This window comes from Austrofundulus limnaeus, unplaced genomic scaffold (assembly GCF_001266775.1).
Source record: "Austrofundulus limnaeus strain Quisiro unplaced genomic scaffold, Austrofundulus_limnaeus-1.0 Scaffold330, whole genome shotgun sequence".
In the NCBI taxonomy this organism is placed as follows: Eukaryota; Metazoa; Chordata; class Actinopteri; order Cyprinodontiformes; family Rivulidae; genus Austrofundulus; species Austrofundulus limnaeus.
This window is the reverse complement of record NW_013952732.1, coordinates 333,422-347,230: the sequence shown is the minus strand read 5'-3', so window position 1 is coordinate 347,230 and position 13,809 is coordinate 333,422. Positions and strand designations below refer to the sequence as shown.

At 39.8% G+C, this 13,809-nt stretch overlaps 2 protein-coding genes and 1 long non-coding RNA gene across 9 annotated transcripts in view; 2 read left to right on the top strand and 1 right to left on the bottom strand.

Annotated features, from left to right (window-relative positions):
• Nucleotides 1–1,034: 1,034 nt before the first annotated feature.
• abrab (actin binding Rho activating protein b) lies at nt 1,035–4,896 on the top strand. 2 transcript variants are annotated; one of them, XM_014022450.1, is made up of 3 exons: nt 1,035–1,818; nt 1,899–2,858; nt 3,821–4,896. In XM_014022450.1, exons 2-3 carry the CDS (start codon nt 2,155–2,157, stop codon nt 4,302–4,304), a joined length of 1,188 nt encoding a protein of 395 aa, XP_013877904.1. In that variant the 5' UTR covers nt 1,035–1,818; nt 1,899–2,154; the 3' UTR covers nt 4,305–4,896. The 2 variants fall into 2 exon arrangements, with proteins under 2 accessions (XP_013877904.1, XP_013877903.1); XM_014022449.1 differs by having other exon boundaries at nt 1,035–2,858.
• Nucleotides 4,897–7,019: 2,123 nt separating this feature from the next.
• samd12 (sterile alpha motif domain containing 12) overlaps nt 7,020–13,809 on the top strand; it is a 129,124-nt gene continuing 122,334 nt past the window's right edge. For 2 of the 6 annotated variants that reach the window (XM_014022452.1, XM_014022453.1), the window contains 1 exon segment: nt 7,172–7,721. In XM_014022452.1, the coding sequence (XP_013877906.1) occupies nt 7,661–7,721 (61 nt within the window). In that variant the 5' untranslated portion in view covers nt 7,172–7,660. 6 annotated transcript variants of the gene reach the window in all.
• LOC106527534 (uncharacterized) lies at nt 7,413–8,205 on the bottom strand. The gene is made up of 2 exons (XR_001311396.1): nt 8,143–8,205; nt 7,413–7,865 (listed from the first exon to the last, which is right to left on the bottom strand). It is a non-coding gene; the product is annotated as an uncharacterized LOC106527534 (long non-coding RNA).

Sequence of the window (13,809 nt, the reverse complement as noted above, 5' to 3'; positions counted from 1 at the left end):
CTCTGGAACTACAGGCAGATCAGATTCATTTACTCTCTTTGTGTTATAATAACAAGGAAACATCCTCAACATTCATCACAGAAAAGAATCTTTCATCCATGTTTTCTTTGCATTTTCCAGTCACACTCAGTGCCTCATTATGTTAATTTCAGACCTAAAACCTTAAAAACCTGTTTGTCCAGGTGGAGGAGCCTCCTTCCTCCTGTCAGATCAGATCAGGTCAAACTATCCGTCGAGGAAGAGTCGAGACTTCCTGTTTCAAACCCTTCAGTCACTTCCTGCGTGTGACAGACTCCCAGCAGCTGCATCCAGAACCAGCTTCTATTTATAAACCTGCTGTCTGTAAACACTGCCGAGACAAACACACATGTAATAATTATATAATTATCTTTATCATGAATCAGATCTGCGCTCTCATTCTGAAATTTTAGTTCTTTAAAAGATAAATTCACATTATTTTGTTGTTCGTATCCGTTTTTGTCTTATTTCCAGATTTAAYTAAAAGAACCAGCATTAAAAACTAAAACACTCTGGAAGACTTTTTCTAGCCTTTTAGGGTAGTTTTTGTGGCTGAAACTAAGTTTAACTTTATTTATGAAATGAGTTGTTTAATACCATTTCAGATTTTTTAGATTAAAATGAGAGAATTTGAGGATTAAGCAGAAGAAAGAAGCCAGTATACAAACCTAACTATTTAGTCTTTGTGAGGAACTTTTTTAATGTTGGTCATAGTTTAAGTCTCACTTATCATTTCACAAAAAAAAAAAAAAAAACAACTTAAAATGGTGGTTTATGTTCTTCTTTTAAAACACATAAGCCTCTTTTTTTTTTGTTTTAAGGCTTTGAATGTCTCAGCATAAGGAAAAGTGTAATTTTTTTTTTATCTTGGTCATCTAAAATGGAGTTTTGTCATGTTTATATTTATAGACAGCATTGCACAAAAATATTTGAGTCATTCCTTGATTACTTTGCATCCAAGAAGCAAAACTATTTTTTATGTTATTGTTCCGACCCCAGGCCCTTCCTGGGATCAWATGTGTTGGGAGCTGATGGGAGATGGTTGGTCAGAGTCTCCCKTAGAGTTTATTTATGAGCAGAAGCTTTCTCACTCTCCTTTTTAGGTTAAATGTTGGTTCAGCTGAAAATAGAAAAAGTTATTTGTTATAGTCTTTGAACCAGGTCATAGCAAACTGGTGACTTGTCCAGGATTTGAAGCCCAGGACCTCTTGACTCCAACATGGTTTTGCCTTTGACCAAAAGCAAGAATTATTCTCCTAGACCAAATAATTGAAAGGCTTTCCTTTGGACTTTTCAGATTTGTTACTTTTTGTACCTGTTCTGTTGATTTGTTTAACTAATTAATTGATTTGTTTAAATAATTCAGAATAAAAAGGGCTTCTAAACTCAACAGATGAACCACTGTCTGAAATTAGATTTTAGATTTTTTGTAAACAGCAACCTGTTGCAAAGACCATTTGTTCAATCTGTGTAGCTGAAAATATAAAAAATAACAAAGAAAAAGCACTAAAAATGATTCTCAAGGAGCTATAAACTGAAAAGTCACACAGCCGATGATTAATGCTTCACTTTTTGTTGAATCATTTTTATTTTTATGAAATGCACAACTTTCAGAGACTGTTTATCTGCTGGAGTAAGTCTTTAAAGCTTGGTRTTTCTTCTTGTTTTTAAGCTCACACTGCACAGTAATGATCCGGTGCAAAACAAAGTCCGAACGCTCAAAGAACTATTGATCAAAACCACTTTAAAAGATTACAAGAAAACTTGGCTCCTTGGAAGCAAAGTGAAAAGAACTTAGAGGTCATTTCTAACATGTTTTCAAAGGTCCTTGTTTGTGTTCATTCAGCTCAGCTTCTGTTGGTCTSCTGCTCCGTTCACAGCTAATTACAACCTCTGCAAATCTGTGATGAAACATGAGCGTGTCGGGTCATCAGTGTCAGGGAAAGACGATCGGCTCCACAGCCCAGGATGACTCGAATACTTTCCACTGTCACGTTAGGGTTTCTGCTCGTTATGTCCGAGCTGCAGCTGTAAGTGTCAGGTTAGAAAGCAAACGAGGAATTCAAAAAACGACAACAGGAGCAAAACAGAAGTTTTTATTTGCAGGATCCATTTAGGTTTATCTGAGATATCATTATGTCAGGGAAAGCCTCAGAAAGGAAACCATCCAGCAGCAGGAACATGARGAAGCTCCGTGCTGTGAGCATGGTCTGCAGCCTGACGAGCAGCTGGCAGCAGTGGGTGACGGAGAACGAGTCGAAACAGGCCAGCGAGCCCACCGGCTGGGCTCCTGACTCACTCGGAGGAGAAAAAGAGGAGCCAAGAAAGAAATGGGCCCCTAAAAAGCCCCCTTCTGCTCCAACTCAACCGGCTACTGAAAGCAACGCAGAGACCCCAACATCTCAGGGAGCATCCAGCAGTAAGGAGGTTGGGACTTCACAAGATCCTCAGCCATCATCTCGCATCAAAACAAAGCAGGTGGTGAAGTCGGTGACCAGCAGCGCTCAGGAGAAAAGTGCCGGGATCGGCCTCCTGACCGAGAAGATCAAGAAGGACTCTCTGCCTTCGGGCGAGGAGATCGACAGGCTGCTGAAGAAGAAGAGCTCCCCCACGCGCCGCAGGAAGTGCTCCAACATGGTGTCCTCTTTGACCAAAAGCTGGAAGCAGGTGGAGAAGGAGAAAAAGCTCGTTAAAGAGGGAGGAGAAGTTGGGACAGAAAGAGGGGAAGAAAAGATGAGATTAGACAAAGAGGAGGTTCCGAAACCGGACATTTCAAAAGCAGAGGAGGAAGATGACCCTGAGGAGGAGTCAGTGAGGATAAAAAGACCTCAAGTCTCATTGTGAGTATTATTTAAGTCAAATTTGTTTATAAAGGCACATTTTAAAAACAACAGGTTGTTACTAAAGAGCTGAACAATAAAACAGGAAGTGATGAGGTCTGTCTAATGCTGGAGGGCAGATTGGTGAAAAAGTCGGATCTCTGAGCTTCAGTCTGGTTTTTGGGTTGACCAAAAGCAGCTGGTCAAAAGATCACAGGGCCCGAGAAGGAACATGAGGTCGAAGTAGGTCAGAGAGATAAGAAGGTGAAAGGCCATGTTGTCAGGGAGCCAGTGAAGGGAGGATAAAGCTGGTGAAACATGCAAAACAGAGTTAATGTGCTTATTAAACTTAAAATCAGTCTAAAATCATCCCCAGATTCATAACAGACTGCTTACTGGACTTATTGTTAAAGCTGTAAAAAATTGCAGCYGTTTGATCCTTAACGTCATCAGATGATTTAATAAAGAGTGGATGGATCATGAACTATTACTAGGTTTTAAGAGCAGGCAAAGCTGGCATTGATCGACATAATGAAAGGACAGACCTTGTTTCCTCAGAACAGACCCCAGAGGAAGCAGGTACAATGAGAACAGAAGTGGTCCGAGAATCAAGCCCTGTGGAACCCCATAGGTAAGAGGCGCTAAAGTGGAAAAAAATTTCCAACGTTAAAACTTCTGTCACTTAAGTAGGAATGAAATCAATCCAATGTTGCTGCTGTAATCCCAACCCAGTGTTCTAACCGTGATAAAAGGATACTATGGTCAACAGTATGAAAAGCTGCAGTARGATCTAGGAATACCAGGATCATGAAAGAATATCATTACATATTAACTGCTAAATGAGATTTAACTGTTTAGAGGAGCTTTCCTGAACAAAAAATGTCCCAAATGTTCACGGAAGAAGCCCTAAAATTTCCATTTAGGACATGTTTGTTTCTTCATTATGTGGAACAATCCGTATTTTAAACTGATTTGCTTCTTAGATACAAAAAAGAAGCTGAGGATGCCAACAAGATCAACGCCCTCTCCAAGAAACACAGCGCCGTGGGAAACCTGAAGAGCCGCTGGCAGAACTGGGCCGTGGAGCACACAGTTAACCAGAAACTGAACCCCTTCAGCGAATACTTTGATTACGACTACTCCATGTCCCTGCGCCTCCAGAAAGGCCAGGAGGGGTATGGACGCCCCAAGGAGGGGTCCAAGACGGCCGAGCGGGCCAGACGAGCTGAGCAACACATCCATCGTGAGATAGACGACATGTGCTACGTGATCAGGACAATGGCGGACCCGGACCCTGACGGAAAGACCCGTATTACRTTTGGAGAGCTTTTCGACAGATACGTTCGAATCTCTGATAAGGTGGTGGGGATTCTGATGAGAGCCAGGAAACAYGGAAAGGTAGCGTTTGAAGGGGAGATGCTGTGGCAAGGCCAGGACGATGGAGTGATTATTACTCTGATGGTGTGAACATTACAGCCAGGTCAAAAAGAAGAAATCTGCTGATGTGGTCTGAGATGTTTTCATTTTGAACATGTGTAATAACCTCAGTGATTTTCAGAAGAGGGTGGAAGTCTACATGTTTGCTGCTATTTTTAGTCGATACTTGAAAATTTAATTTATGTCTGATTTTAAGGATAATTTTAATTCCCTTTCTCAGAACCCCTCACTTTTAAAAAGCATTAAAGAGAAGYGTATTTTAGTTTGTTAATTTCTTTGACAATGAAAGGATCATCCAGATCTCAGGAAAGTCTGCTCAGTACATTCAGTCTCTGGTGATTGTCACAGACCTGGGCCGCTCCCRGGTCTGACCTCACTCCAGGCCTTCTGGGACGTCCTCGACACTCACAGCAGTGAGGAGTACTCATGAAGATAAAAGAAGGAATATTTTTTTTATTTCTCTTTTTTTGTTTGTTTTAATTTGACCGTGGATGGACTTTGTTTCTTTTAAATCACTTCAGACTAAATTAAGCATCATATTAATTAATAATCTACTTTATTGTTGTCTTTTCTGTGTGAAAATATCTGTAAACTGGAGTAAAAAGCATCTCAGTTTCTGTGATTTTTGACTTGAAACTACGAGTCTCCTCTTTCTTGAATTTTAAAAATGTTTGAACTAAAACTTTCAATAACAGGATGTGACACTTGAAGTTTTGCTCTTTGTTCAAGAAAGTTGAACTGAAAGCAAAATTACGTTTAAAACCTAATCATGTTAGGTTTCTTTGTGGAAAACATAAACTTGTTTCTGTTCTACGAGCTGCAGCTTTGAGCCATCCCTGTAAGCTGAAGAATCTGAGCAGACAGATGGCGAGGTTAAACCTGGGGCCGCCACTGGAGGGCAGGTTTTACAGCTGTTTATTTTTTTTAAAACTGCACCTGTTTGAACACTTTTTGGTGGTTGCACAGGTTTATCCATCACGTCTCAAAGATGTTACAGTTCTTTTTATGTTTTAGTAAAAATTCCTTTCTTYTTCTCCTGCAGTTTCTTCACTTCTCCTCAGAATTTACCATTAAAGAGCTCATTATACAAGATAAAAGTTGTGTATTATTAAATATCTGCAAGAGACTTTTTTTTTGACTATTTTATATTTAGTTTATTTTGTTTGTTCAGTACCATCAATGTCCTGRAGGACAAACTGATACAGTGAGTCACAGATATCAGCAAAGTGATCAATGAACCAAAATTAGCAGGTTTGGTTTATCAGTTTTATACCCATGAATTTGAATAAAATTACTAACTTGTTTAMTTAGAACTACTAAAAAATAAGTTAAAAAGACCTTATTATTATAAAGCTATAAAYTGATACATTTTAAAACTTTTTATTCAGAAATATTTCTGTTGTTTCTTTGCTTTATTAGGTACTTTTTGAATGAAAATTTTGTGCTTGTAATTTCACTTATGATTTTGAGATTTTTGTGTTTYCCCCTCTGTCATCAGTCTTTCTCAGTTTACAGGGGTGTTCAATCCTCAAGAGCCACTATCCTGCTCGCTTTACAGGTTATGTTTTAAATGAACAAATGAAACCTGCAGGATTGCGGCCCTTGAGCGCCCGGTTTAGATCCTGCTCCTCTCACCTTGTTTRGAGCTGAACTCACGTCACATAATCCCTTTCTGATTCGTCATGCCTCCTTATGTCAACGTTCAAGTTTGCTGCCACGCCAGCTTCTGCTTTTGATAGTAAAAGTTTAAGTCAATCTCTTGATCCTTCTGTGTTGATTCTGTATTTCCTGTGGGTTTAAGTCATCCTGACACAATGACATACTTATTGATGTTTGTCTTATTTCTTACTACTAACTTTGGTATAATTGAACTCCTGCTGACATGCCATTTGCTTGCTCAAACGTCCTGTGACAGACACCAAAATACAACACAACCGCACACTCAGTGCTCAGTGTAACGATGAAGAGRTAAACCAGAAAAGAAGCCCTGATGAACAAGAGAAATGTTCTGCAACAGAGAGATTTCCTCATACTGTCACACAGATTATCTTTTTTTATCACATCAYCTATCACCCTTTGTCCCAGTCTGCCTTTCCAGTGGGCTCCTCTGAGACAAAGAGTCTCAAAAAGACAGGATTTGTTGTGACACCTCTTTTTATTAACCATCACGCAACACCTGGATCGTCTGTGTTTTAAAAAAAGTGGCAACCAAGGCTTTCCCTAAATGACCTGGAATAATGTGGACTATTTTAAAATCTAATTTCTGTATTCATTAACACCATTATGAAAAAGCAAACAAAAAAATCACTTAAATGGGTGTACAGACTGAAATAAAAAGGTCAGTTATTTTTTTTTTTGGTGGGGGGTCAACTGTGACAGTAAAAAARCCACATTTGAGGGAGAGTCCCGAGGAATGATATGTATGTAACCATTCATGTGGTTGCCCAACCAGTTGGATTTCCTTGTTTGTAAGACTTTAAGAATGCGCTTTTACAACGTAAAGTGACAGTTCAGAGCTTTTAAATTAGGTTATGGGAAATGGTTATCCACTGACTATTATATGAACAGCCTCAATTTGGAGAAATATTACGTAAATCGGTGGTTTTGTTGTTTAATCTATTTTTAACCCTGTTCGTTTTAATAATCTGTGACCGTTGTTTTGCTAGAAACAAGGTTTTTGTGGAACGYTTAATAAAACAGTGCGGAAAGCTCCCGGACTACATTTCCCAGGCTGCTTTGCGGTGCGCTCGCGACTCGCCCGCAGCAAAGTGATGAAAACACGCCGAACAAGGTGGAATGAGAACACGTTGAGTTTTTATTTCGCCTTCTCTCTTCGGAAGTGATGCCCGAGCGCGAGGAGTAGCGGCATGGCTGTCGAAGGTAAGGCTCCTTCGCCCCGGAGGTGACAGCTTTCGGTTTATTTTTCTTACGGCTTCCTCCGGCGGTCAGACGCGGACTTGTCTGTCGGGTCTGCCGTGATTGGGTGATGTTGGCGGCAGAAACACACGGAGCGCTTTTAATTTAACACACACCGCCGGCGTTCTCCGTCGTGGCTGGGCACATAAACGCACCACAAAGCCCGTGAACGCCTCTGTTTTTGTTGTGGAGCTCTGCGATTGGAGAAAGCTGGTTAACAGGTTTTTTTTTTTTTTTTTTGCATAATCACCTCTGGTTTACCTGGCACCGAGTGTTCTCAGGAGGAAGAAGAAGCTCTAAGTTATTTATTTAAATTTTATTTTGTGTGTTTATAGATGATAGGCAGAGTTATTGTGTTTTGATGCAACAGACCCGTCATCAAGGCAGCAGGTGGACATGTGCTCATCTTCCTCGTGATTGTCAATTTACATTTTAATTAAAGGCGCTCGTTCTGGGAMGTTAAAGTCGGGATGCTCGGTCAGTCTCCTCACCTCATCGGAGGCATCTTATGGACCCAGAATCCAATGAGAGGTATGGGGATGGGGGGGTTGACGCAGAGAAGCTGTGGGACCTGCTTCCCTTTCAATCCTTGTCTTTTTCCTGTTTTCCTCTTCTGGTTTGTCCTGACTGGTGTAGTGGTGCTGTGGATCAGGGTGTTTATCCCTGACAGCATCACTGTATTTATGTAAAACAAAACAAAAAATAGATTATAGGAAAATGCAGTCTTACTGTTGAGTGTTTTCTTGTCTAATATCTATTGTTCAGTGTTCCTCGGGGGCCACCATCCTGCATGYTTTAGATGTTTTTCCTGCTTCAACACACCTGATTTGAATACACAAGTGATTCCCAGGCTTCTGCAGAACTTTAAGACCTGCTAAGGAGCAGGAAAGCAAATAAAACATGCTGGATAGTGTCCTCCGAGGACAAGCGGGGTTCTGGAGAGGTTTATTACCTGTTGTATAGCTCTTTGAATTACAGTGGGGAGAACAAGTATTTGATACACTGTTGATTTTTCAGGTTTTCCCACTTGCAAAGCTTGTAGAATACTAATTTTTATCATAGGTACTCTTCAACTGTGAGTGATGGAATCTAAAACAAAAATCCAGAAAAATACAATGTATGATTTTTAAATAATTTCCATTTTATTGTGTGAAATAAGTATTTGATACACCAGAAAAATGAAACTTAATATTTGGTACAGAAACCTTTGTTTGCAATTACAGAGATCAGACGTTTCCTGTAGTTCTTGACCAGGTTTGCACACACTGCAGCAGGGATTTTGGCCCACTCCTCCATACAGATCTCCTCCAGAGCCTTCAGGTTTCGGGGCTGTCGCTGGGCCACACGGACTTTAAGCTCCCTCCAAAGATTTTATATTGGATTCAGGTCTGGAGACTGGCTAGGCCACTCCAGGACCTTAAGATGTTTCCTCAGAAAAATCAGATGGGCTTTGACATGCTTTGGCTTAAGGAAGGGCACCTTGCGTGCACTGCAGGATTTTAATCCTTGACGGCGTAGAGTGTTACTGATTGTTTTCTTAGAGACTGTGGTCCCAGCTCTATTCAGGTCATTGACCAGGTCCTGCCGTGTAGTTCTGGGCTCATTCCTCACCTTCCTCAAGATCAATGATGCTCCACGAGATGAGATCTTGCATGGCGCCCCAGACCGAGGGAGATTTTCCGTTATTTTGTATTTCTTCCATTTTCTAATAATTGCACCAACTGTTGTTGCCTTCTCACCAAGCTGCTTGCCTATTGTCCTGTAGCCCATCCCAGCCTTGTGCASGTCTACAATTTTATCCCTGATGTCCTTACACAGCTCTCTGGTCTTGGGCATTGTGGAGATGCTGGAGTCTGATTGATTGAGTGTGTGAACAGGTGTCTTTTATACAGGTAACGAGTTCAAACAGGTGCAGTTAATACAGGTAATGAGTGGAGAACAGGAGGGCTTCTTAAAGAAGAACTAACATGTCTGTGAGAGCCAAAATTCTTACTGGTTGATAGATGATCAAACACTTATTTCACACAATAAAATGGAAATTAATTATTTAAAAATCATACATTGTATTTTTCTGGATTTTTGTTTTAGATTCCATCACTCACAGTTGAAGACTACCTATGATAAAAATTAGTATTCTACAAGCTTTGCAAGTGGGAAAACCTGAAAAATCAACAGTGTATCAAATACTTGATCTCCCCACTGTACCTTTTGTTCTATAAATTAGTCAAAAGTTAGTCAGCCGATTAATCAATCCTACACATCTTTAGGCAAATGGACAACATTGGCAAAACTGTGATAATTAATTTGACAATTAATAGATGACAATTACACTTGCTTTTTTTAAAACTATAAATCAGTTACGCTGTGTTCTAAAAATGTAGCTACTTGCAAATCATCGCTCAAACTAACTTATTTTAACAGGGTAAAATAGTAAGCTGTGAGTTGAAGCCCACCTGTGTCGCACATTGGCAAATATTAACTGGGACGATTATTTGCACATGATTTTGCCCAATTCCACTCCAGACTGCAGATTTTCAGCATCACGTCGTGATTAAGTGTTAAATTTCTGATGATTTATCTCCCTTAGGTTARAAACTAAATTTTGCACAAATGGAAATTTTTGTTGTTTTGTTATTTTGTTGTAACACTTCTTCTTAGTAATAAATCTTAAACTGGGCATCAGGGGGTAACAGAAGCTCAAAACAAGTAACAGCAAAATAAGGTGTTTGGCTACAGCAGAGAAGATCTGGCAAATTTTTCCTGTGTGCAACCCACATCCTCAGCTCTACTGCTCATCCCACAAATGCGTGATCCTTACAAATGTGGCACCATTTAAAAAGGAACTCAACAGGCTTTCCCACAAAATAAAATATATTACCACAAAGCAATGATACAACAAAGAAATAATCTACTAAATTTAAATTTCCATAAGTTTTGTGCTAAGTAAACCTTTTATACAACACTGCACAGTTTAGTTTTATCCATGCATCTCTTTGTTTGTGAAGCATTAAATACAATGGAACAGTTTGTCTTAAAAGTTGAACTCTATTATAGAGCTGGGCGGTATGACCCAAATTTTATATCACGGTATTTTCAACAATTACACCGGTTTCACGGTATTTGACGGTATTTTTTTCCTCACAGCTCAGCTGATAATAAAATGTACATGCTTACTGACTTTTTTTCTTTTACTGTACCTCTGTATCATTGTTTCCCTCCTTGTACGTCTTTTCTTCTTTGCCTTTTTGTAGACAGTAATCATGCATTTAGGTCTAGTCGTGAAGGGTTGAGGAAAAAAAATCMTTSTCTGGTCTATCGTTGCGCGTTAATAAAATTTAAAACGACAACTCACCTTGCACACCAGTCAACTTCGCTACGCTAAGAAACTACTTCCCCCCTGACTTTTCACAATAGAAGCACGCTAGAGTTTCCATGCCATAATGTCTCCGTTATAACGTAGCACATTAAATCTAACCATGCACGACACTGAAGAGTTGTTTACTACATTCAGCGATGGTGAAAACAGGATGTGTTTTTTTTAACGTCAGACCATAAAAGCGGCTGAAACACACCACCCGCCGCCAGTTGTTCCAACAATAACGTTAGCATGCTAATGCGCTTAGCGGTGCTGCAAGGAAACGTGTCCCCAGGGAAACAGTTCACAGGCGGCCGCGACGAAAYGTTCCGCACGTGTTCAGGCTATTTACACCRGTATTCAGAAAAGTCATATCATAACAAAAATAAAAACYGGTTTTTGGTACAAAACGGTATACCGCCCAGCACTACTCTACTATCAGATTGTATTTGTTTCAAGCTCTTATTCGTATTATTTATTTAACTGGATTGAGTTTGGCTCAGACTTGTAAGAGTCACTTTAGAAAAAAAACATGTTTTTATTATTTGATTTTCAAACAGAATGAATCCTTTAATTTGAGCGGTTTCGGTGCATTTAGTCTCGATTCACTGACTTGATGATTTATGAGGAACATCTCTAAATCCAAAGTCAGAAACAGGGAGAAAATCTCAAAGCTTAAAGTAGCATTTCCAAACCTTATTTTACAGATGGAAAGAGCATCAGAGTTAAACTCAATTAAATTAAAAAAAAAGTCTTTAACGAGACTGAGCATGCTGAGACATCTATCTTAAGAGCCATTTAAGACCTTTTAAATTTACATCCATTTGGAATAATCAGATCACTAGAATGAGCTAAAACAGGTGCTTCATCTCACAAAATACAACCCACTCTCCACAATTGACTTCTTGGATTGTGGCAAATTGGAAAAATCTTTTAGTGTGATGGAACTCATGCCTGTGTCACCAAATAAGTTTTGAATCCTCGCCACACTGAGCCTTTTGGGTCTAACTGGGTCTGAAAGATGATTTATTTTGTTTGAATCCTGACTTCAATTCTGCAAACCCTGCTTTTACGTTCATTCTCTTTTAGTACATAATGTTACTGTTCTCACAGTAACACATCTCTAAATTTGCCACATTTGACTAAAAATAGTTTGTTTTTGTATTAARCTTTTAATTATTTATGACAGAAGCTAAACTGTCTCTGTGGGTGGGACCAAACTCTGCAGCAGCATCACTTTTTTTTTTATTTTAGGAACAAAACGCAGCTCTGCAGTGTCACTGYTCTGTGCTAATAACTCCTCTCAGACAAAATATAGGTCACGCATTAAATAATTTACAACACATAAGAGGACAATAAAGCCGAGTGAGAGAAACCTGCACTCAGGAAAGTAAAGTTCCACGTTTGGGAGTGACTTTTACTTAGCTGCGTTCAGCAGATTCAATGTAAAAAAGCTACAAAAATGTGTGCATTGCTCTTCTGCGGTAACGCATCAAGTCAGCAAATTATTTGAATTACACTCAATGGGGAGATTTAATCAGGTTTAAAAAAAGCTTTTAAAGCTGATGATGTTTAAACAGAATTGCCTTTCTTTCTTGGATGTTGGAGATTATATCAGATTATGACAATAAATGTTCGATGAATGCAGCTCATGTTATTTACGATAGGAAATACAGAAGAACAGGATTATCCAATATTTTCTGCAGCAAAGCGTTTAGCAGCTTTGTTTGTTTGCCTTTTTTTTGTAGCGGCCACACTATGATCTACTGCCAGGATGTCCTCATCATTCCTGAACTGCACGGTCCTCAGGCAGAAATAAAATAAAATAACTAAAAGACGAGGTTGCATTTCTGCACCATGATTTTTCAGATGCTTTCTGGAATCAAATATTTAGAGGCGTCTGCTCTTATTCTTTCTGTTTGTCTTTGCAAGGCTGTCACCTCTCCTCACCAGTGTGTTGGTTGAAAAATAACATTGAAAGCATTAAATATTTTGATATTAATGGCAGTAAAAAAACCATAAATTATCTATTTAGCTTGTTTTGAGGTCTTAAATGGCTCGTGTTGTAGTGAAACGGGGGTCTTCCGTGTTTGTTTACATCTTTGTGCCAATTATCTYTGCTCCTAATGGACTGCTTTGGCCATTTTCCTAAATGAGCTGGTTGTTGGTTTTGTTTGTAAACCCTCAAAGCTTTTGGACCTCATTTGCAGAACTCTCCTCCAAAATAAAACAGCTTCAGTCTGTGCTAACCCTGATCGACCAGTACAAATAATCCCAGTAATGAGCCTGGAGAACGTTTCCTTTTTTAAATTTAATTAGAAGAGAGGCAGGGATGAGGCTTTTTACAGTAATAAATGACTGTTTCATGGATTTTTTTGACTACACATTCACTCACAGAGCATCTCGTCCAGTCGCAGCAGTGTTTACCCCCGTGGCTGAAGTTGTTCGTTTCAGTTTGCCTCCCTGAGATGTCCTGCCTCGCTCTGGCAGCCTATTCACCCGTTCAGAAAACAGGATCTAACCCTGTATCAGCCCCAGTTGGATAAACGTGTTTATTTGAGTCACTGAAAGTGGATTACATCTTTTTTTTTTTAATTCAAATGAATCAGAAGCTGCTATGGCACGTTATCATCCCAGTCCTATTCAGCAGGATTGGCATCAAAGTGACAGAAGGTGAAGCAAATGTCATCAGAGAGCAGCTGTGTGTAATCCTCCTTCCTTGGGTGGACCTGCGCACAGCTTTTGATCTACAGCAGGGAAGTGCCGCCGCCTGGAAACTAAAACTGAGCGCTAAGCAGAAACAGAAGTGGACACAAATCTTTCGTCTATTCTTATTACAGACAAGGCTTTTTTTAAAGTCTAGCAGAAATGCCTGTTCCTTGCAGGACAGATGAGTTTCCAGGTACCTAAATGAGTCTTTTTAACTCACTTAAAGGGGCAATACCATGTAAAATCAACTTTTTTGAGTTTTATTTCATGTTATAATGTTATTCTCTCATAAAAAACATGCCCAAAGCCTTGTTCTGACTCACTCATGCATGTTTGAGAAATCCTGCAGCGTTTTTAGGAAGCCATGCTGAGGAGCAAAACGACAGGTGGGGACCAGAAACGCCCCTGGAACGTGTCTTTAAGCCGGGCTTCCTCATCACAGAGCACACCTCCCCACCCCCACCCCACACACCCCTCCCATGACTCCTGCAGGCTCTGGGCAGAATGAGTGAAAGTGAAAGTGAAACTTAAACTGTCTGCTGAGCTGCTAACTAC